Source organism: Artibeus jamaicensis, unplaced genomic scaffold, assembly GCF_021234435.1.
Source record: "Artibeus jamaicensis isolate MK-2021 breed Jamaican fruit bat unplaced genomic scaffold, CSHL_Jam_final scaffold_1689, whole genome shotgun sequence".
Classification (NCBI taxonomy): Eukaryota; Metazoa; Chordata; class Mammalia; order Chiroptera; family Phyllostomidae; genus Artibeus; species Artibeus jamaicensis.
The window spans coordinates 630,668-654,064 of NW_026522029.1; the positions used below are offsets into that span (position 1 = coordinate 630,668).

At 44.1% G+C, this 23,397-nt stretch overlaps 1 protein-coding gene across 2 annotated transcripts in view; it reads left to right on the forward strand.

Moving 5' to 3' along the window:
* Positions 1-22,564, forward strand: part of NOTCH2 (notch receptor 2) — a 204,731-nt gene extending 182,167 nt beyond the window's left edge. For both annotated transcript variants that reach the window (XM_037167776.2, XM_037167786.2), the window contains 14 exons: positions 536-720; positions 2,318-2,450; positions 4,971-5,207; positions 7,645-7,757; positions 8,713-9,215; positions 10,548-10,895; positions 11,465-11,607; positions 11,804-12,014; positions 12,377-12,473; positions 14,418-14,583; positions 15,203-15,504; positions 16,218-16,365; positions 16,978-17,075; positions 17,999-22,564. In XM_037167776.2, the coding sequence (XP_037023671.2) occupies positions 536-720; positions 2,318-2,450; positions 4,971-5,207; positions 7,645-7,757; positions 8,713-9,215; positions 10,548-10,895; positions 11,465-11,607; positions 11,804-12,014; positions 12,377-12,473; positions 14,418-14,583; positions 15,203-15,504; positions 16,218-16,365; positions 16,978-17,075; positions 17,999-19,387 (4,073 nt within the window). In that variant the 3' untranslated portion in view covers positions 19,388-22,564. The remainder of the gene's footprint in view (positions 1-535; positions 721-2,317; positions 2,451-4,970; positions 5,208-7,644; positions 7,758-8,712; positions 9,216-10,547; positions 10,896-11,464; positions 11,608-11,803; positions 12,015-12,376; positions 12,474-14,417; positions 14,584-15,202; positions 15,505-16,217; positions 16,366-16,977; positions 17,076-17,998) is intronic.
* The last annotated feature ends 833 nt before the right edge of the window (positions 22,565-23,397 follow it).

The window sequence follows — 23,397 nt, forward strand, 5'->3', positions numbered from 1 at the left end:
AAATCTGAAAAACAAAACAAAACAGAAATGGGCTCATAGATGCAGAGAACAAACTGTTGGTTGCCATAGGGGAGGGAGTGGGGAGATGGGTTAAAAATATGAAGGGGATTAAGGGGTGCAAACCTCCAGGTATAAAATAAATGTCCTGGGGATGTAATGTACAGCAAAGGGAATATAGTCAATAATATCATAAAAACTTTGTATGGTGACAGATGGTTACTTGTGATCACTTCATAGGTTGTATAAATGTTGAATTATTATGATGTTGAATTATTATGATTTGTACACCTAAAATTGATATGATATTGTATATCAACTACAATAAGAATAAGAAGTGTATTTTAAATGAAATGAAGGCATATTTCACTTTCTGGGCTTGTTTATTTTCAATACATATCTAGTATTAAGTATCATGAATTAGACAAGAATAAAATTCAATTTGTCAACTGGCCTGATTAGTTTACTCATTAGTTGGTCTGAACCTGACATGTCATGTGCTCTTCTGTGATGTCTGTTCCTCCACGGGGTTTCCCAGGATTGCCCACTGACCGCTTGTGCCAGCATTCAGGCATCTGTATCAATGCTGGCAACTCGCATCGCTGCCAGTGCCCCTTGGGCTATACGGGGAGCTACTGTGAGGAGCAGCTCAACGAGTGTTCGTCCAATCCCTGCCAGCATGGAGCCACCTGCCATGACTTCATTGGTGGATACAGATGTGAGGTAAGATAAGCTGTGCACATCGGAGATTTTCCAGAAGATGGTGCAGTTATTGTAAACACTAAGATAATGACTTTAGCTGCTCACGTTTTATTTTTACAAATTTATACAGTTCTTTTTAACCAATCACCATTATGGTATTTACTCATTGCTGGTTCTTTCAGTCCCCTGTGCAGTAAGTTAACATAGCTCTAGTAAGATATTTTCATAAAGTTCTGGAACCACGTCACTTCCAAGGGTTGCCTCCAGGATTCAGAGCCATTATTCACTACAAGAGTGCATTTCACCAGAGCCCCTGGCATTTCCCTGAGTAGCAGGTGAGATAGAAGCTACTTCAAAGAGTGTCCCTTTGACCCATGCCATCTTTGTATAGTCATTGATCAACCAACTAGTAATTCTTCAAAAAATTTGCTCAGCCTGTTCTGTGCAGCACTATACTGATTGTTGCATGTGTATAGTTGAGGAAGTGTGTGTCTTTTAAGGGACATGTTACTGTCTTCTTAATATCTGGGCTGATAATGGTTTCAGGAAGATGTTAACACAATACCAGAGATATGAATTTGATACCAGTTCAGGCCACCAAGCAACACTGAGAAAAGCTTTGCTTCTCTACCTCTCAGAAATGAACCAAAGGTGACGTATGTATATTTGCCTGTAGGTTATTTCTTCATAGTAGCCTGTGACCTGTTAGCTCAAAAGTCAACAGTGCTAAACTCAAAATTGTACACATCCATATGTTTTAAACACAGCTATAATAAGCAGAGTTTTAGCTATTTTGAGCCTGCCTGCTTTATATGTTCTGCAAAACAGCACCCAGTATCTGCTAGACACAGCTGAAATAAGCCCCAGAATGTAAAGACCCCAAGCCACTGCTGCCCTTCACAGCTCTCTGACCTAGAGGCTCCAACCTGGCTGCTGAGTGACATCATAGAACACCTGGGCCCCTCCATTGCCCCTTCCCTTGAAGCTCACTTGCCCTCCTCTCCTTATCCTCCTTTCTCTAAGGGACGAATGCCTACTACAAGGGACTTCCCCCACATTGACAGCCGTCACAGCATTGCTCAAATAAAGCCACCTCATGGTCAATATCTTTTTTCTTGATCAGCCCTGAAATCCCTCAAACACCAAATTTACTCTGGCTTGCTGGCCTACCTCCCTTGCCTTCACCTCTATCTCAGCCAGTCTCTCACACATACATGTAGTTTGCTCAACTTGGAGATGAGTAAATGCAGTGTCTTTACTACCATCCACACAGACATCCTCATCATACACAAAGGAATACATATTTTAAAGATAGCAACCTGCGCAGGGGAGGGACCGAAGTTTTGCACAGGGGTCGTATCTGAAATATCCCTTGATATTCAGTCCTTGCCTTCCTTTAAAGTAGCTCTTCAAGCTGGTGTAGGTAACAGCTGGTAAGCTGCAGTCAGCCCTGCACAGGAGGATTATTGGGAGTGCGATGATGCCAGAGAGACAGACCAGAGCTGGGTGGAGCATGGTGGGCAGAGGGTCATGGTAATGCTCTAGATCTCCTTTGTTTTCATAGTCTGTTTCCAATGATGGTCCAATATTTCTTGTCCTTTTTGTTTGCTCCTGGCAGTGTGTCCCAGGATACCAGGGTGTCAATTGCGAGTATGAAGTGGATGAGTGCCAGAATCAGCCATGCCAGAATGGAGGCACCTGTATTGACCTGGTGAACCATTTCAAGTGCTCCTGCCCTCCAGGCACTCGGGGTATGAAATCAGCCTTACCTTTTCTCTATCCAGGGCATTGTCTAAGTTGTAAATCCAATTTTAGCATTGAGGGTTTTATTTTTAAGTAAACATTTAGTTCTGAATTCTCGCAATTCAGCCATTCATTCTCTCATCTCTCTTGCCTGGCTCTGAAGTTCTGACTCATGCTGTTAGTGCTGTCTGGGTCTTGTTGACATCTAATATTTCCTGAAACACAGAAAATGGAAATGATATAATGTTGCAACAGAACTAGCCTGGTTAGCAAGATTTCTTGGACCTTCAAGGAAAAATACCCAGTGGCCTCTCGAATAAATAATTCACATTTACCAGTTTATGTATTTCTTAAAATTTGCCAAGTCTTGCCTCTCTAAGGTAGGGAAATGAATGGATGAAAACATTTGCCTCTTTTCATAAGCCCAGGGAGGAGCCTGATGGCTTAGGCTATAACTGAGCCTTGCAGTAAAGCCTGCTAGGGGTTGTGACTTTAGACTGTGAAACATGGAGCCATCATTCTGCTCTGGCCCCTGCCTCCCGGAAGAAGCTTAGAGTATTGTTTCTTAGGAGGAGACGTGTACCGACCTTCAGAATTTCATTATTTATGTAGAAACCAAATACAAAGAAATTTTTCCCCCACTATTTACTATGAAGACAGAATATTAGACAGCCTTTTGCAGTCGATTTTTTTTTCATTTCATTGGAGATGTTTCCATATCAAAATATAGAACTTCCTTAATTGTTTTTTCCTGCAGAATTCCCTTTTATGGGCATGCCATATTTTGCCTAACCAGTGCCCTAGTGATAGAAATTTGGGTCATCTCATATGTACATAAGTGTATGTATAAAATAAAATTTCAAAAATGGCATCTCTGGATTAGAGAATGAGATATGCATTTGTAGTTTTGGTTGAGGTGGCTGAACTACAGTGCGTGAGCACACTGCTCAGCGAGGATGCATGTGGTGTCGTTTGGTTCTCCTTGTTCTATGTATCTGTATTCTTCTATTCTGTGATCGATCTTAATATTTGACAAAGATTAGCTGTCTGTGATACAGGATGTGAGTATACATATTTTCCATATATATTGGTTCTTATGTTTTGATTTTCTTGATGGTGATTTTTTTCATGCAGAGTTTTTTATTTTAATTAGGTTGAAGTCATCAATCTTTTTTTATGGCTTCTGAATTTTTAAGTCCTAGTCAGCAACACCTACACTTTAAGATTATAAAGGAATTCTCCCATATTTTCTTCAAGTCCTAGAATCCTGGAGCACTTTCTCCCCATGGCTGCCGATTTGTCTCAACGCAATTTACTGAAAATTTGATCCCTTATATACAATGATTTGAGATGGCACCTTTATCAAATTATGAGTTCCCCTGCACATTTGGGAGTTTTTGTGGATATTTTTTTGTTTTTGTTCTGTTGTTCTATTAATTTACCAGTACTACCCTAGAGGTTTTAATTATTATGGATCTTCTTTTCCAGGGTTTTCTAGGCTACAGTTATAGTTTGTTTTTCAATGTAACTTTAGAATCAGGTTGTTAAAAATCATATTGCTATATTTATTGGGGTCACATCAAATTTATAAATGTATATAGAGACAACTGATATCTTTATGATGAGGAGTGTTCCTAACCAAATCAGTGTCTTTCTCTTTATTTGTCTCCTTTTGTGTCTTTCATGACTATTTTAAAGTTTTCACATAGGTGTAGTACATTTCTTATTACAGTTATTCCTCGATATTTTATTTTTTGCCATTGCTATTGAAAATGAGGTCTTTTCTTAGATTTAAATGGTCCAGCTTACATTAGTGCATGCTACAGATTCACATGATAGAAAGTACAGAACCATTTTCCTTTCTTTTGTAATTTTTTTAGTTGATCCTGGGATCATTTCTAGGCTAGTCATTGATTTCTTTTGTTTCTTCCCCAAAAGTATTTACAGATATTTATACTAGATAGCTCTTTTGCAGCTATAGTCAACATTAAATTCATTCTGTTTCAAATAAAATAACCTTTGAACTCTCAACAGGATATTTTCCCTCTATTCTTAATATAAAAAATAAATACACATATATTATTTTACAGAAATATAGTCAGTGGGTATTAAACTTTAAAAGTCATTTAAAACTTAGTTTTCAGTTCTTACTGAATGTTACATACATTGCAGTCTGTGTATTCATTGTTATATTCTCTTTTCAACTGTTTTATATTTTAAATCAAGACGAACAAATTAACAAGAAATTGCAAGTCTCTTGAGTTCCAGTTTCCTAATCTCTCGGGTGAGACAGATAATACTCATTGCTTCGTGGGGACTGTGTCATGAGTGGAAGAACAGGTGTAACTGGCCACCAGGAAAATGAGGGGCTGTCTTGGATCAAGAGTGTGTTTTGTCCTGCTCGACCTGAAGGTCCCCCCACAGTGGAACCTGATTAACTTTGGAAGTGCCAGCAAGGGTGGCTCTGCCTTACTAGAAGCAGTGTTGCAAGAATTGTCACAAGTCTTGATTTCTCCTCTCTCCTCCAGGCCTGCTTTGTGAAGAAAACATTGATGACTGTGCCAAGGGACCCCACTGCCTTAATGGTGGTCAGTGTGTGGATAAGATTGGGGGCTACAGTTGTCATTGCTTGCCTGGCTTTGCTGGGGAACGGTGTGAGGGGGACATCAACGAGTGCCTGTCGAACCCCTGCAGCTCTGAGGGCAGCCTGGACTGCATCCAGCTCACCAATGACTACCAGTGCGTCTGCCGCAGCGCCTTCACTGGTGAGAGCCTCTCCAGACTGCCTGCCTGCTTGGCTTGGGGGGGCGGGGGCCCTGCACAAGGAGACTGGACCCTGAGGGATACCTCCCAGGCCCGAGTGAAGCCTCTCACACAGGAAAAACTAGACCAGCTTCATTCAGGGGCCCAGGTTTTTTCTTAGGTCTGTGCTCCATAGTCATTGTAATCAATCTGTACCTTTTGTTTTTCCTGAGACACATTTTCTTTTTTGCTATACATTGATTTTATATGTGTATGTATGTATATGCACATGCATATATGCTATGTATATACACATGTAGTATAAATATGCATGTGCTACATATATACACATGTAGTATAAATATGTGCGTGTTATATATACATAGCATATATAGTATATGTGTAATATATAGACATACACATATATAGTATGCTGTATATACACACATAAATAGTATAGATACATATATGTAGCAGGAATATAAAAAACAGAATTTGGGGAATAGTTGAGCAAAATAACATTTTTTAATTGTGAAATGCAGATAATATAGTTTACCACCATAACCATTTTTAAGTGTGCAGTTCGGTGATACCAAGTACTTTCACATTGTTGTACTACCATCACCAACATCTATGCACAGAACTCCTCAGGAACCTTACACCTAACTCTGGTTCCATCACTCTGCTTTCATTGGCATGTCGTGACCTGAGTAACTGAGCAGTCACTGCCACTGTGCCACTGCCAGGGCACTTAGGGAGAGTAGGTCCAACCAGGGTGTGTTCGACCAAAAATCAGGTGACAAAGGGTGTGAACTGGAAAGCTGCAATGGTCACAAGGGTGACCTATAGTCCTAAGACTTTTCTCAAGTTTTTTTTCTCCATCACAGAACATAAAGATGACCAAGTCCGGCCTCAGAATAGGTGCTTTATCATAGCCTTTACTAGTTTCTTCTCTAAAAGGGAAGTTTGGTGATTTTGGGGGGGCTAAAATAGTTGTTTCTGTCTAAATGTGGCAGTATCATCAGATACTCAATTCAGAAATCCGTCTGGTATTTCTAGAGTCATTTCTAATCTTGTACTGTAGTAGTATTCCTTGAGAGTCATGTAATAGGCTGTAGTGATCACCTTACTAATAATTTGGCAAGTTGGACTCTGCTACATTCTGAACCCATCTCTAGACATCCTTCCTTCTGATTTTAAAGATATGTTACCTTTAAGAACTGTGGAGCTTTATAAAGAATGGGAAAAGTTTTGCAGTATGAAAAATGCCTGGGTGCAATATCAAAAGAGAGGCATTCTGTCGCGAATGTCGTGCCTTTTGAGCTAGTGCTGAGGTAGAGTGTGGACAGTCTGTGTACAGCCTCACAGTGGCCGCGATGTGCTTGGAGAACCAGAGCAGCAAAGCTGTCTCCTGGTTTTTTGTCGCCACGGCGGCTTCCTTTATCTGGAACAGTGACAGGCACTTACAAAGACAGGCGAAACAGATGAAGGGAGGAATAGAGACCACCTTGAGTTAGGGTTCCACAGCCAGGAGGGGGTGTTCGTGCATTTCCCACACTTGCAGATTGAGCTCAGTGATTGTGATTGTTGGGGGAGGCCGTTAATGAGACCCATGTTGAGGGGCCCTCGGTCCCTGAGCCCCATTTCCATGCTGTGGTTGCTCTTGGTTCGTGGCTGTGGTTGTGGCTGTGATCTGAAGAGACAGACATCTGTATCTCTTGACTCTTAGTTCTGGTTGGCTGAAATTATTTCTCTGAATTTCCCCTTTAAACCTACCTCTTTCCTTCTAAGTGACTGTAGGGCAAAAAGTGCTTGTCTCCTTCTATTTGCCAAGCAGCCCCAGCTGTGTGTCTTGTCTCCCCCATGATTTCAGTTGCTTAGTTCACTCAATTCTGGGAAAGTTAAGCTATATTTTAAAGCAGTGCCAATCACGTTACAGAAAGGCTAAGAAATGATTGAAAAGTGATATAACAGATGAAAATTCTCTATAAATTGACAGTCAGCATTTACATGTATTGGCCTGGGGTAGCTTCTCCTATGAAGAAGACGATGTTAACAAAATGCAATGAACAGTTTGCTAAGTATTTCTTTTGACTTATGAAAGCTAAGTGCCTTCAAAAAAGGCTGTGTTTCTGTGGAGTGGGAGGTTGTGGTGGTTTTGAAGTCATTGTTCATATGCATCCTGTTTTGTGAGTCAGTTGGGAATGTGTGCCATGTGTGCGTGCAGTGTAGACAAGACAGGTGAGGGAACTAGCCTGAGCCAGGGATGGGTCAATCACATTGAGATCCAGTGAGTGTTTTCTTCATCGTTTCATGTTCCCTTAGGCATAGAACTGAACTCTCATACCTCTTACTCTATCTCTAATCCTTTGGCTAGCTCACATCCTAGCAGTGTTTTGTTCAGTAACTTGCAGCTACTACTTCTGCCTTTTAAAATTCTTTTTCATTTTCTGTTTTAAGGTCGTCATTGTGAAACTTTCATCGATGTGTGTCCCCAGAAGCCTTGCTTAAATGGAGGGTCTTGTGCTGTGGCCAGCAACATGCCTGATGGTTTCATTTGTCGTTGTCCCCCGGTAAGTCCGTGTTGCCTACTTAAGGAGCATGCTGTCTTCCATGCAGTCTGACAAAGCCGAGCTCAAACCTGGTCTTTACAAGTTCCATGGGGAGCTTTCTCATTGGAGAGGTTTCTTAATTTTAGCTCCTTCAGAAGAAAGTGATTGGGTTTTCATTAAGAGCTGTTAAGATACTCCCAGAAGCAGTGAGCTCCCTAATCTCTGTTGATCTTCAGAAGCACCAGAGGAAACCACAAGAAGTGGTGGAATGTGCCCTGGAAAAAAGGACCGCTGTCTCTGGCTTCTCGGTCCTATGCTGGAGGGTTGTCATGCTGCCCAGATCGGGGCAGGGTTGGTTGGAAATGCTGTTTTGCTTACATTCCTTAGCAGGCGCTATTTGGGAGCAAGCTGCTCCTTAATCTAGAAGGAAGCCTAATTTTAGCCATTTGCTGGGCAAACTCTTTTGCCACTGCCAGAGGCTGAATCCTCTGTAAAACAGAGATCACTGTGTGTGGGTAGACACCAAAAGGAAGCCTGTGCAGTAACCTTGGCCTGAGCTAAGCAGGGAGTATGAGAATGAACTGACATGGGAAGTTTTTTATTTACCCACAACTCCTGATACAATTCCTGTGCTCTCGTAAAGCCATTATATAAGTGATCTAATAATGGTTAGGCAAGTACTTATAGATACAAAGTCACCTGTGTCTAATCCCACCATGACCTGTGGGCTTAATTTGGAAGTGATCTTTTAAACTGATAGAATTTACATCACTCCATGGAACCTTCAGCCCTGACCTACAGGTTGACTCAGAGAGGTCTCTTCTTAGAACTTGGTTCAGGAGCCTGCATGGAGAGATCTTAGCCCAGTGTCTTGTCTTTACCTCCCTAGAACTATGGCAGAGGGGATTGGGAGGGGAAATAAGGTACGCCCTCAAGAATCGATCCATTAGCCTCATTTATTCACTGACTTCCACAGGGATTCTCCGGGGCAAGATGCCAGAGCAGCTGTGGACAAGTGAAGTGCAAGAGAGGGGAGCAGTGTGTGCACACGACTTCAGGACCACGCTGCTTCTGCCCCAACCCCCAGGACTGCGATTCAGGCTGTGCCAGCAGCCCCTGCCAGCATGGGGGGAGCTGCTTCCCACAGCGCCAGCCTCCATATTATTCTTGCCAGTGCCCTCCACCATTCTGGGGCAGCCACTGCGAACATACAGCCCCCACCAGCATCCCTCCTGCCACCTGTGACAGCCAGTATTGCACTGACAAAGCTCGGGATAATGTCTGCGATGAGGCCTGCAACAGCCACGCCTGCCAGTGGGATGGGGGTGACTGTTCCCTCACCATAGAGGACCCCTGGGCCAACTGCTCCTCCCCACTTCCCTGCTGGAAATACATCAACAACCAGTGTGATGAGCTGTGCAACACAGCCGAGTGCCTGTTTGACCACTTTGAATGCCAGGGGAATAGCAAGCAATGCAAGTAAGGATCCAGGGTCCCTAGAAGCAGCAGGAGACTGTCACTAACCCACCTTGGTTTCTTGTTCTTGCTCCTAACCACTCCAGTGCTTCAGCCCAAGCTGCCTCTGCCCTTCAGACTGGTGCCCTGAGGCCCTCTTCCTGGTGTCAGCCTTGTCCCATCACACGCTACCTGTGCTCTCCCTTGCTGACAGAGGTCCAGGAATGCTCATTGCACAACTGCCCTCTCTCTTCCTATTTTTGCCTTCTCACCTGCTGCTCTCGTGACCTTCTGGGGAAATAACTTTTGGAAGTGGTGTTACCTACTCTCAGGCAGCCTCTCACATAACCTGCCTGCAGGATGGATGGAAAGGTCTGTACCTCTATCTGTTTACCCCATTCCTTTCTCTAAGACTGGGTTTCCCCAGCTGGATTTATCAGGAAGCATAAGATAGATTAAGCCACTTAACCCTCCTGGTGTTCACTTCATAGGGCACTCTGGTTTACACAGTAACTTTCCTTTTAGCCCTTCCATTTAATTTGACCCTGATGAATTCTCAACAACCTTGTGAGGCATAGGTATTGTTAATGGCCTTTCACAGGTGAGACCTGGAAGGTTAAATTGCTCACCAAAGCACATCCAGCACTTCCTGACTCCAGGTGTCTTCATTGAGCTAGCGTGGCAAGTTGTATGGTGTGGTGTAACTAGCAAGGGGAGGGAGTCAGGGAGGAGGTGTAGATAAAATGGTTTGAGCATTGTTTAGATTTTGGGATTCAATTTCCTTTTCCCAGTATTTGAAAGAGGCTTTACAAGTTAGATGTGGTATCCTGTATGGGGCACTCACCTCCTTGCCTGCCTTCCATAGCTAAGATTCAGTCTTCACTGGGAAAGAAATAGGCCATGTTGACATAGTCCTTTGTATAGCAGCTGTTGATGGTTCAGAGCTGTAAATCTAGGCTCTGAAGGCATCTCTGAGAGGCACCTTTTACTTCTGAAAGTGGATACAAAAACAGAGTAGGCATGAACCAGGTGCATTTTCATTTCAGGTATACAGCTTTGTTTATACATCTGACTTAAAAAGATGACGAGCCACCAGGGGGCCCGTAAGCCCTGGTGACATAGTAAGCACCATATTGTCTCTCCCTGAGGGAGCACGCACTGATGTTGTGTGGCATAGACTCTATACACTCTGAGATGGCAGATAGGACATTCAAGGAAGGTTCAATGGAGCATTTGGGGTCTGACCTGAGCCACAGAAGATGGGTAGGAAAAATCCACAATAGTTCCCCATTGAAATCCAAATAAAGCTCCAGTACCATCCGGGCTCCTTTCCTTCCTCTGCCTCCCCCTGCCTAGGTATGACAAGTACTGTGCAGACCACTTCAAAGACAACCGCTGTGACCAGGGATGCAACAGTGAGGAGTGTGGCTGGGATGGGCTGGACTGTGCTGCTGATCGGCCGGAGAACCTGGCAGAGGGTACCCTGGTTATTGTGGTGCTGTTGCCACCTGAACATCTACTCCAGGATGCTCGCAACTTTTTGCGGGCACTGGGCACCCTGCTGCACACCAATCTGCGCATCAAACAGGACTATCAGGGGAACCTCATGGTCTACCCCTATTATGGGGAGAAGTTAGCTGCCATGAAGAAGCCAAGGATGACACGCAGGTCCCTTCCTGATGATCAAGAACAGGAGGTGGTTGGGTAGGTTTTTGGTTTCTGAACTTACAGCTTAATTTTATAAAGCTGAGTACTTCAATACACAGAAGAAGTCATAAGCAAATCTATAAAAATGCAAACTCAGACACATAAAACAGCCCATCATGTAAAACGAACCTGTGATCCCAGTATTTATATTTAAGAGTAAAGTTTTGCCTTAATCTTGGGGTCTTGAAAGGTGGTCTGGAGCGAGCAGGAGGTGGGATGTCAGGAAGCCCCCTCAAGTGCTAGGATCTTTAACCTTTTGGCAGGATTGCCTCCTATCCCTTCAGTAGGACACCTCTTTTGTATTAATCTTTGGCTTCTCAGCTGTGTTGCCTAAGCCAGAAGGCTAGGACTCAGCCAGGCCAAGGAAAGTGAGATATTCTCTAAGTGGGAATTAGGGTCTATATTTTAATTTCGGAGATCCTTTTGGAGGAGGCAGCATCACAAAGGGGAGAGGCCGAAACTGAAGCCAACGAAGGAAGACTCATGCGACCCTTTCTGATTCAGCTTGACTGGCACCCTGTGTTCCTCACCATTCCCCTTCCTCCTCTTTTCCTTGGCACCCACAGCTCTAAGGTGTACCTGGAAATTGACAACCGCCAGTGTGTTCAAGATTCAGACCAGTGTTTCAAGAACACAGATGCAGCGGCAGGGCTTCTGGCCTCTCACGCCATCCAGGGCACCCTGTCATACCCTCTCGTCTCTGTTGACAGTGAGTTGTACACTGTGAAGGGGAAAGTGTGGGTGGGGGAGCATCACCTGGGGCAGAGAGAAAAGGGCACACTTTTCAATGTGCAGCTCTTTGTTTTCCAGGGCCAGGGAGCTCAAAGCTCTCCTGTAAGTAAATTTAAAGCCAATATTGAGAGGTTGGTGTTTTATTGAGCACTCTCTGTCATTTGCAATTTTAGGTGAACCGCCAAGTCCACCACGCACCCAGCTTCTCTATCTACTTGCTGTTGCTGTTGTCATTATTCTGTTTATTCTGCTGCTGGGGGTTATCATGGCCAAACGGAAGCGGAAGCATGGCTCCCTCTGGCTGCCTGAAGGTTTCACCCTTCGCCGAGACTCCAGCAATCACAAGCGTCGTGAGCCAGTGGGACAGGATGCCGTGGGGCTGAAGTAAGACATTTTGCCAATAAGCCATGACTCACAGTTGTACTTAGCACAGATAAATCAAACGTGGATCTTTTTGAGAATAACTATGTGCTTCTATTCTATGCATATTGAATATTATCCCATTGGTGCTCAGCTTCTGTGCTGAGGTACACTGTTGTTGTAAGCTGTTGATCAGCGGGAAAGGAAGGGATGTTTATTCGGGTAATGAGATGTAAAATACTGTCCATCCTTTCAGGGCCAAAGCCCCTAAAAATTTGAATATAGCAATGAGAGTGTGTCATGGTAGGAAAAATATTAACATCCACTGTATTAGTTGATGATTGACCTCTGCTTTGTTTTTCCCCTTCGTAATCCTGGCATATCAGAAATCTCTCAGTGCAAGTCTCAGAGGCTAACCTAATTGGTTCTGGAACAAGTGAACATTGGGTTGATGATGAAGGGCCCCAGCCAAAGAAAGCCAAGGTAAGTTGGTCATTGTCAGCCATTATCTGGTCACATTTCAATTTCTGTCTTTGGTAGTTAGAATGTCCCAAATGGGAGTGATAGTGATACAGGGGGACCCAAGAAAAACCGGAATTCTCTTCTGGAGGGCAGGCCCCTTGTAGTACAGGCTTTCCCTGCTAGGTGAGTGTTCTAGGGAACCATCTGTATCAGTGTACCAGCTGGTGGTGTTGTGAGAGGTTGCATTTGGCTTCAGTGAATTTTTTTTTGAAGACTCTGTCAATGCATTTGCCCATTTTATGATGGGTGATTTATGAGTACGCCTGCCCACACTGTGCGGAGTGTTCAGCAGTTTTTGACCACAAGCAGCATGACCCCAACTGACTTTTTTTTGTTTCCCTGGGTGAAAAAAGTCCTCAGAGGGAAACAATTTACTGATGTGAAAGAGGTGAAGCAAACACAAAAATGGCAGAAGCACTAAAAGGCATCAAAATCAACAAGTTCAAAGACTGTTTTGAACAGTGGAAAAATGTCTCAATAGGTGTGTTGCATCAAACAAGATACTTTGAAAGTGACTGAAGTTTAAACATGTAAGAATAAATACACAATTTTTTATAAGTAAGTTCCAGTTTTTTGGGTCCCCCCTCATGTGTTGCCCAGGCAGTGGCTGTCCCAGGTTGTCATGAAAGGTATGAATCTTTAGGTCATTGACAGCCGTGGGTTACCTACATGTTTTCAGTAAGAACTCTGAAAATACAAATTGCTTCCTTCCTGAAAAGTGTCATAGGTGGTAGTCGAGTAAGGACTGAAGTGTGTAAACAGCAGTTTCCCGCATGACTACATCTCTCCCTTATTCTCTCTGGGCATTTCTCTTCTGGAAGGAAAGGTGAAATTAAGCAGTGGAAGAAAGCCTGTGACCACTGGCTTCATAGTCACCTGAGCTCGAGCCCAGGAAACTAAAAGCACTTAACAGTAAGCAATAGATTGGGCTGAGGCTGATGTGGAAAAGGAGACCACCCATCCGTAGCCCTGCATGGCTGGGATACAGATGCATCCTGTCGATGTTCTAAATCAGCTTGAGGAAATGAATCTCACAGTACAGGCACGCGGTGTAGCATGATGACCAAAAACATTGCTCTAGTTACCACTGGAATTGGATTCCAGTCCTAACTGTGCTACTTAACAGCTGGCAAATTATTTAACCTCTTTGTACTTAATTATCCTTATTCATAAAGTAAGACTATTAATAGGGATATTAATAATTCTTTATGAGGTATTGTGAGGATTAAATACAGCAATATGTGTAAAGTGCTTTATCTGTTTTTTCTATCACATACTAGATACTCAATAAAGAGTAGCTGCTTTTAAAATTATAATAATGATTACTGCAAATATTTTCTGAGTGCTTGCTGTGTGCTGATCTCTGTGTTCATACAGGACGGCAGCCTTGAAGCAGGCTCGTCCCCCATTCTCATAAACCATACAGTCTGGTGGCAGTCCCAAGGAGCACTTAACACATGGTCAGTTGAGCAGAAGAGCAAAGTGCTTTAGGACCAAGAAGACAAATTAAGCTCTAAATTTATCTGTAGGGTAGGTAAGGAGTTAAAGAATTGGGAGAGACCATGCCAGACAGGGAACAAACAGCATGAGTGAATGCCCAGAAGCAAGAAAATGGTGCTTTGTGGATGTATAACTAGCACATTAGGGAGGTAAGATAGGTCACATATTAAGGCTGCAGCCTACAGTTGGGAGAATTGTACAGATGGTACAGGACACATGAACAGAAGTCACATCATGAGAGCCATGGGAGGCTGATGGGGACACCACCCTGAAGGGTTAGAGTAGGAATTGGGAGTAAACTGGGTGGGAGATTAGGAGAAGCGGTGGGAGTCTCTGGACTCATTCCATGTCCACAGTTCCTCGTGGTGGGCCAGGCCGATAGCAAGAGCTGTCTTTCCTTTTCAGGGTGAAGATGAGGCTTTACTCTCAGAAGATGACCCCATTGATAGACGCCCATGGACGCAGCAGCACCTTGAAGCCGCAGACATCCGTAGGACACCATCGCTAGCTCTCACTCCTCCACAGGCAGAGCAGGAGGTGGATGTGCTGGACGTGAATGTCCGGGGCCCAGGTCAGCACCCCATCCTCCCCCTCTCACGAGGCCATGCCTGCCCTTGGTTCCAGGCTGTGAGTCCTACATTAGTCCTACTTGGTGATACGCCCTCTGCCAGTTCCACAGATCCTAAATTAGATTGAGGAAACTATAAAATTATGAACTTATATGAGAACTTATATGTAGAAATTACAAACAAACATTAGAAAAAAGGGAAGGATTTCACGTTGCTTCATATATAGTGTGCTTGAGAACAAGTAGGCTGATTATATGGGGTAGATTTTAGTACAATAGAACAAGTTTATCTCAGGCAGAGGGATAGAGAATGAGTTTAATTAATACCTTAGTGCCTATAATTCTATTAATATTGAATATTTAAAAATGTCATCCATTTTAAAATAACAAAACACTCAGCAACTTGAGCAGAAAAGCTTATTTAACTCCCCCTTCTTGCTGTCTCATTCTTTATAGAAAGGACATCATCAGAGGAAGAGTAGGTGGCCAATTACCACAAGCACAGGGATTTTTCCCCATCAGAATGACTTTACTCATCCTGAACTTCCCTGACAATAGGGTTAAATGGATATTAATATCTTTCTTCTCCTTGAGCACCCTTTGGGATTTTCCTTTTCTACAGATGGGTGCACCCCACTGATGCTGGCTTCCCTCCGAGTGGGCAACTCCGATATGAGTGACGAAGATGAAGATGCAGAGGACTCTTCTGCCAACATCATCACAGACTTGGTGTACCAGGGTGCCAGCCTCCAGGCTCAGACAGACCGGACCGGTGAGATGGCCCTGCACCTTGCAGCACGCTACTCCAGGGCGGATGCTGCCAAGCGTCTCCTGGATGCGGGGGCGGACGCCAATGCCCAGGACAACATGGGCCGTTGCCCTCTCCATGCTGCAGTGGCAGCTGATGCCCAGGGTGTCTTCCAGGTAAAGAACATGGGAAGAGCTGCTTCCTTATGGATCCTTAATGTCTTATCTTTGATGAGACACTTAACGTCCCATTATGCTCATTCAATAATTCTTTGAGAAGGTAAAGTAAATGGTAGAGTCATGCTTGCTAGATGGGAAAGCAGAAAAAGGAAGGCAGGCAATTTGGCCTAATTATCTACAGGCAGATATTGATAGAGCTAACAGCAGATAACACCAGTCTTCTGATTCTTAATCACTGTGTGTTTTTGATGTGCCAAAATGCCTCCCAAATGAGTAGATTAGATGGGAGTGATACCTGTTATGATAGCCTTTGATAGTGTCAGTTTCTACCTCTGGGATGGTCACATGAATTCACAATATACTCCTAGATGCCCTTTTATTTTACCCTTATAAGGAAATTGGAAACATTCTCTATACCACAATTGAGGTGATGATATTTTCCCACATCCCTCTTCTTTCTTCAGAAAGGAGAAGTACTTCACTTTACATGGAGCAGTTGTCTGCTGAGAACGTGTTTGTTCATTTGTTCGTTCATTTATTCAACAAACATTTGTTGATTGACCATGGTAGAAACTTGGGCACAAAAATAAGACATTTCTTGCCCTCCAGGAACTGACATGCAGCCTCAGCTATGATGCTCTTGTTTCTTCTCTGAGCTTCATTATATTCTCTATCCAGTTGACTCTCTTCTGTACTTTCTCCTCTTCTAGATTTTGATCCGCAACCGAGTAACTGATCTAGATGCCAGGATGAATGATGGCACCACACCCCTGATCCTGGCTGCTCGCCTTGCTGTGGAGGGGATGGTGGCAGAACTGATCAACTGCCAGGCAGATGTGAATGCGGTGGATGACCATGGTAGGGGTGAAGCAGGAGTTGGGATTCTTACCTGCAAAGCATCCTCCAGGGAGAATTGTTATGTGGTCTTTAAAGATTTGTCTCAGATCCAAATCCACTCAAGACTCATTAATTTATTCATTCTTCCTTTTAACATACTGAGCTCAGAGGTCTGTGCCATTGGGAGGTTTGTAGATGAAGATAGGAAAGGATTGTTAGGGTTTTTGGACCTCAGAGCGAGTCTGTACAAGGTTTGTCTCTGTAAGTTGCCTGGAGTGCCACTCTTGACATGAGGACTTATGAGAGATGAATGCACTGGGGTCTGGGAGACTGATAGATGTTGTAAATATACATTCTGGCAACTAATACATAAATGGGTCATTGTCTTCAGTGTGTGAAAGGGTATCTGCCTTGGGGAGGGTGGGGTACCATGGACAAATGATCCTTATACCTAGAGGTCTTCTGAAGGCTAAGCAGCCTGTACTGAAGTGTTTCTAGAACAGAGAAATGACTTGCTGCTTGCTCTCTTGGAAGTTCAAGTTCCTTCCTTGTACAAGTCATGATGCTTCTTTATACTAGGAGTAGGACATGTCCTTCTACTCTGTCTGCTTATATGAATGATTTTCTCTGCAGGAAAATCTGCACTTCACTGGGCAGCTGCTGTCAATAATGTGGAGGCAACACTTTTGCTGTTGAAAAATGGGGCCAACCGAGACATGCAGGACAACAAGGTACAGTCTGGGCTCTGAGCTGAAGGACAAGCACAGCAGTGCCCAGAATGCGTCACTCCCCCCACCTTTCCTCCCATAGCTCCTAGTGATAGGTATAGACAAAGATGGAGGCTGGTTAGACAGAAACTGGGTGCAGAGAGCTTGAGGAAGGGTATCAGGCGTATTTAGGGGAGGATCGGGGTTGAGCTCCCTGCCTACTCAGCACACAGTCTGATCCAGGCTGTTCTGTGATAAGTTGGGTGTAGCCTTCTCGGCCTTCCTCTCCTTTGACATTCCCCTTTCTGCTGTTCTCTGTTCTGCTTATGCTCACTTCCTTCTCTCGTGATTGTTTTCAGTTGTCTTGCTGTTGCTCTTTTTGTGTGTTCTTGGACCTCAGGTGTTTTCCTGTTTGCTTTTCTTCCTCTGTGTTTTATGTCCTGCTTCCCCTGTCTCACTCATCTTCTCCCTTTTATTTTCTCTTTTCCCCTGATTTAGGTCTTTCTCGTTCATGGTTTTTCTCTGTGTTCTTTTACTTTCTCTTATTTTTTCAGCTCTGTACCTGCTTTAGATTCTTCCCTTCCTACTTTCTATATTTCTAACTCCTCTTCTCTTAGGACCTCTTTCTGATAAGCTCAATGCTCTTTTAAGTCAGTCCCTGGCTCAATGGCATGCTTTATTCCACACATTCCCACCTAAGAAGGTACTGCCCTCAATGGCAAAATTGGTTCTTGGGGTGGGGTGAAATAGTCTTACTCTTTTTATGTGTGAGGCACAGATATCCATTCAGCACAAAGCTAGATATTCAATTTATTTTTGGTATTAAAGTTTCACGCAGGGAGGCAGTTTGGAAAAAATGTCTACAGGGGTGGTAATGGAAAGACTGCAGAAACACTGCTGCATTCTCGAGTGTCATTAATATGTGTTTTTTGTGGGCCTTTCTGTAGGAAGAGACACCTCTGTTTCTTGCTGCCCGGGAGGGGAGCTATGAAGCAGCCAAGATCCTATTAGACCATTTTGCCAATCGGGACATCACAGACCACATGGATCGTCTGCCCCGGGACGTGGCTCGGGAACGCATGCACCATGACATTGTGCGCCTTCTGGACGAGTACAACGTGACCCCGAGCCCCCCAGGCACTGTGCTGACTTCTGCCCTCTCCCCTGTCATCTGTGGGCCCAACAGACCTTTCCTCAGTCTGAAGCACACTCCAGTGGGCAAGAAACCCAGACGACCCAACACCAAGAGTGCCATGCCCACCAGCCTTCCTAACCTTGCCAAGGAAGCCAAGGATGCCAAGGGGAGTAGGAGGAAGAAGTCGCTTAGTGACAAGGGCCAGCTGTCTGAGAGCTCAGTGACTTTATCCCCCGTTGATTCCCTAGAGTCTCCTCACACATATGTTTCTGACACCACATCCTCTCCAATGATTACATCCCCTGGCCTCTTGCAGGCCTCACCCAACTCTATGTTGGCCACTGCCGCGCCCTCTGCCCAAGTCCACGCACAGCATGCACTGTCTTTCTCTAACCTCCATGAGATTCAGCCTGTGGCTCACGGGGCCAGCACTGTGCTTCCTTCAGTGAGCCAGCTGCTGTCCCACCACCACATGGTTCCCCCAGGCAGTGGCAATGCTGGGAGCTTGGGTAGGCTGCATCCGGTCTCTGTCCCAGCAGATTGGATGAACTGCATGGAGATGAATGAGAGCCAGTACAATGAGATGTTTGGTATGGTGCTGGCACCTGCTGAGGGCACCCCTCCTGGCATAGCTCCCCAGAGCAGACCCCCAGAAGGGAAACATATAACTACCCCTCGGGAGCCCTTGCCCCCCATTGTGACTTTCCAGCTAATCCCCAAAGGCAACATTGCCCAACCAGCCGGGGCACCCCAGCCTCAATCCAGCTGCCCTCCCACTGTTGCAGGCCCCCTGCCCACCATGTACCAGATTCCAGAAATGGCTCGTTTGCCCAATATGGCCTTCCCCACTGCCATGATGCCCCAGCAGGATGGCCAGGTTGCTCAGACCATCCTCCCAACCTATCATCCTTTCCCGGCTTCTGTGGGCAAGTACCCCACACCCCCTTCACAGCACAGTTATGCTTCCTCAAATGCTGCTGAGCGAACGCCCAGTCACAGTGGTCATCTGCAGGGTGAGCATCCCTACCTAACACCATCCCCAGAGTCTCCTGACCAGTGGTCAAGTTCGTCACCCCACTCTGCTTCTGACTGGTCAGATGTGACCACCAGCCCTACTCCTGGGAGTGCTGGAGCAGGACAGCGGGGACCTGGGACGCACATGTCTGAGCCACCACGCAGCAACATGCAAGTTTATGCATGAAAGAGTCTGACTCCAGTGCAGGGACAGAACTGCCTATAGTAAATGCTGCTGTGGAGCAAATGAAGGTCATCCTGGAGAGAAATGAAGAAATCTCTGGAGCCAGCTTTTGGAGGCAGAAGAGGGGAGGTACTCTGACTTTTCCAATAATGCAAGGGAAGCAATTTTATCAGCTTCACTGGATATTTGCAGAGTTCTGAGGGACAGTGACCAGCCTCCTTTTACTCTCTTGCCCATCAAGCCATGTTTGTGGAAATGCAAGATAAATACAAGACTTGGAACCCTGTTTACTTTTATTTGGACACTGGGGTGGATGCCTGTTGGAGCCCAGACATTCTTGCAGCTCGGACTACATGTTAAGCCCTGGGGGCTTCTGCCATAACCATGAGAAGATTCTACAGTAGAGTCCTGTTGGGAATTTTGGCCTGGAATCCTTGCTGAATTCACCTGTCTCATCTTAGCTGTTGAAATTCTTTTGACTTCATTTGGTGCTTTAAGTTTTGCACCTCTCCGTGGTTGTAGCCCTTCCACCAAGTTGTAGGCCTTGGCCTCTGTATTTTTAATCATTCCTGTTCTAGGATGTAATTTCTGCCTCCTTTGCCCTCCTGCTTTCTGGTGTCCCAGAAGTCTCACAGGGTTCACTTTGGTCATGGTTCTCATGTGTTTATTTTGAAAATGGATATACTGCCTTCTCCTACATAATAGCATTCCTAGAATAGGAGCAAAATATTTTTCTCTGAGCCCAATTTGGGGACAGGAGATTTTTTTCAAGAGGCTGCTCCTAGTTCTCTGGCCTGGATGCAGGGCTTCATGTAAATCTTATAGGAAGAAGGATAAGAAGCAGTTTTCTCATCTGTGGGCCTAGTCAGTGTGATGTTTTATCCTTGGTGGTGTAGGTACTATGAGCCCTGTTAAAAAAACAGGCAAAGTTCAGAATGTTGGAATGACCAGCAGTTAAGCTACTAACTGATGTAGGAAGTGTCCCCACTGATAGGTCCCTGCCCCTCCTGCAAGCACTGTTGATTCCAATGGGAAACACGTCTGTTCCAGCTCTGAGAGCCCTCCGGCAGATAAAGTGGGTCTATATGCTGAGCCTCTCCTTCCGCCAGTCCCCACAGGAAAAAATGTCTCAAATAATATTCCCTTACCTTCTAGCATGGAATTTTCCTTGGCTCAAGAGCCCATCATGGTAGTCTTCCCTTTGCCAGGCGATCAGTCTTTACTTCTTGATTGATTCTCTTTCTGATCGCAGGCCCGTTCACCAGTCTTCCCTCCACACAGTATGGTCTGAGTTACTGGTGCACCCAGTAGGTTCTCACTGAACACGGGGGTTTTCAAGTGCAGGAAATAAAATGTTGGCCTAGTTTTCTAGGGTCAAAGCCAGTCCTATAAAAGGTTTGAAAAGGAGGAACTATGAGATAGCCTTTGCTACTTTTTGGCACCATTTCATTTCCTTTGGAGCAGTCATGACATCTCCTTTTAGGTAACTACCAAGAAACATTTTTATTTCCTAGAGTCACCTTCTCAATGATAATGGACAGTTATAGACTCACTGCCCTTGTCATCCTCATGTTCATTTTGGAATTGCATCTCACTTATGTCTGCTCTATTTGTGGTCTTGTCAATGTCCTTGACCCTTTGTCAAGGGCAGAAGTATTCTAGTTAACACAAGAAATGGGGAGACAACAGTTTTTTTCCCTTCCCCCTGAGTCAGCGAATAATTGGTCCTCTGGCCACACTGTCAAATCTACCTGGCGCTGCAGTGTCATGATCCTGGAAAATTAGTTCCACTGGAGTATTTAGTAGATGTTAATAGGTCAATTGCCTACTGTGTTTGGGTTTGAATAGCAGCCTTCATTCCTGCCTCGCCTGGCAGTGTTCATCAGTGCTTCCCACTTACCTGACTTGTCTGTCTGTGGCCTATGTAGAAGCCCCATGTGTCTGTTAGCGTGGAAGCCAGCAAATGATTTTTCCAGTCCTGCCCAAGTTCATGAATGAACAAAAATAGTTAATTCTGCTCTAATATAAGCAGACCATTTATTTGTTCAGTCTGTGTTTTATTGTCTCATGTGCCAACTCTACAAGCCCCTTTCATGGTGTGTAACATTTTTTTCATTCTAAATGCTCTCTCTCCTTGGACCCATCTGGTAATTCACAGGTGGGAGAACCTATATGCCTGAATCACTATGGACCTCACCACACCTGCCCTGCTCTGTCATCCTGTTCCAGCTCCACTTACTGGAATTATCGGCCTCTGATCCAGCAGCTTGGATCTTTTATAACCTCCTCCCTCTCCAAACACAATGCAGGCCTGACTTGCTTGTTTCTAATTGGAATCTTTTGGGTTTAAGGGAAAGGAACATGGAAGCTGCCATTACAGACAACAGGCTTTTGTGATGAAGAGGAAGATACTGCTTTTCAAGCATTTGTCAGTCACTTAGTTGTTAAGGAGGCTTGAGTTGTGTAATATCTGATCAAAGAAAAGGTAGGATGGAGACTCACTGTCTCATTTGGTTCTGGATGGCAGACTAACTTTTAAGGGGATACAACTTTTATGCCATGTATAGGTCAACCCCCCATTTTTGGTTTATCGTTATAGATTCTGTCTTTGACTCTTCTGTCATCCTCTGCAGATTTTTTTAACTTGCTTATCTCTGTTTTGAGTTAAGCATCATTTTCTGATTTTCATGATATGAGGGAGGTAGAGGTTTGAGGGCAAGAGAGACTGAAAGTTAAAGATTTTAATGTAAGTAATCAGATATGAAGCTCAAGTCCATCGTATCATCTTACTATTAAACTTCCTAGTTCATAATTCTTGCACAGAAAAGAACCAAAGGTGTAATGTATTGTTGGCAGGTGGTTTGGGGAATTTGGACTTAACCAATACATTGAATGTGTGATGACTATTTGATAGGACACGTTCTATACCCTGAGGCTCTCATTCCTAACTCTCTGGTACTACAGCTCCTTCCTTGTGTACATTTCTCTTAAGAATTATATTATATCTGTTTGTATGGGAAACTTAATAACCATAAAATGACTGCATATTCCTAACTGTACATAGTAAGGAAAATGCATGCTTTGTTTTTACTTTTTAAAGTTTCATTCTAAAAGTAGTTAAGGTGAAATTTATATAAAAGCATTTTTATCACAAAATAAAAACAGTACATGTCAAGCTCAGTGGTGTGGCAGTTTTTGTTTCTTTTCCTGCATCCCTGGTCTCGCAGCGATTTACCTGACAGCATTTGCTTAGAGAGAAGTACTTTTCATTCTGCGTCCCACAGGGCCTAGCACTGAGTTTCTTTCTTTCTTTTTTTTTCTTTCCTTCAGGCAGATCATAAAGAAATGCTTTTGAGGAAGAAGCTTCTGTCAAATAGGATGCATCATAAGATTAAGTCACTTTTTGTGCACCATGTGGCCATAGGTGATTGCTCAGGGCAAAGTGCCTTCCAAAGGAAAGGGGGGTGTTTGCTAAAGGCAGAATCAAGAGGGTATAACAAGTAACTAGGATATAACAAATAACATTGATGATGCTGGTGCCTAAACCATTAGTTTGCAATATTACCCTTCAAATTAAAGTTTGTATAGAATTTAATATATACAATTATAGTATTTTACATGTAAATACGTTAGCAAGTTCATTTATTCATATACTTGTCGAGTCAACCAAGTGAACGCTTAAACAAATATTTGGCATTGGTGACATCTATGGCATTAGCAGCTTTCCATCAACTTCAGCATCAAGTGCCTTTCCATAGTAGATTTGCAGAAACTGCTGAGTCACACGTGCATGATAGCAGTATTGTGTTTGAACGACTGATTTGAAGTCAGGCTGTAGTTCAATTAAGCAGCTGACAGATCCGTTTTTAAGTTCTGCAAAATAATGTTGTAACACAGCTGCCAGCACATAATGATTACTTTGGGAGTGTTATCATTATATATAAAACATACTTGAGTCTTCACATTGTGATAGTGTGGGAAGAAAATGAATTTGAAAGCTAAGGAATGACTTG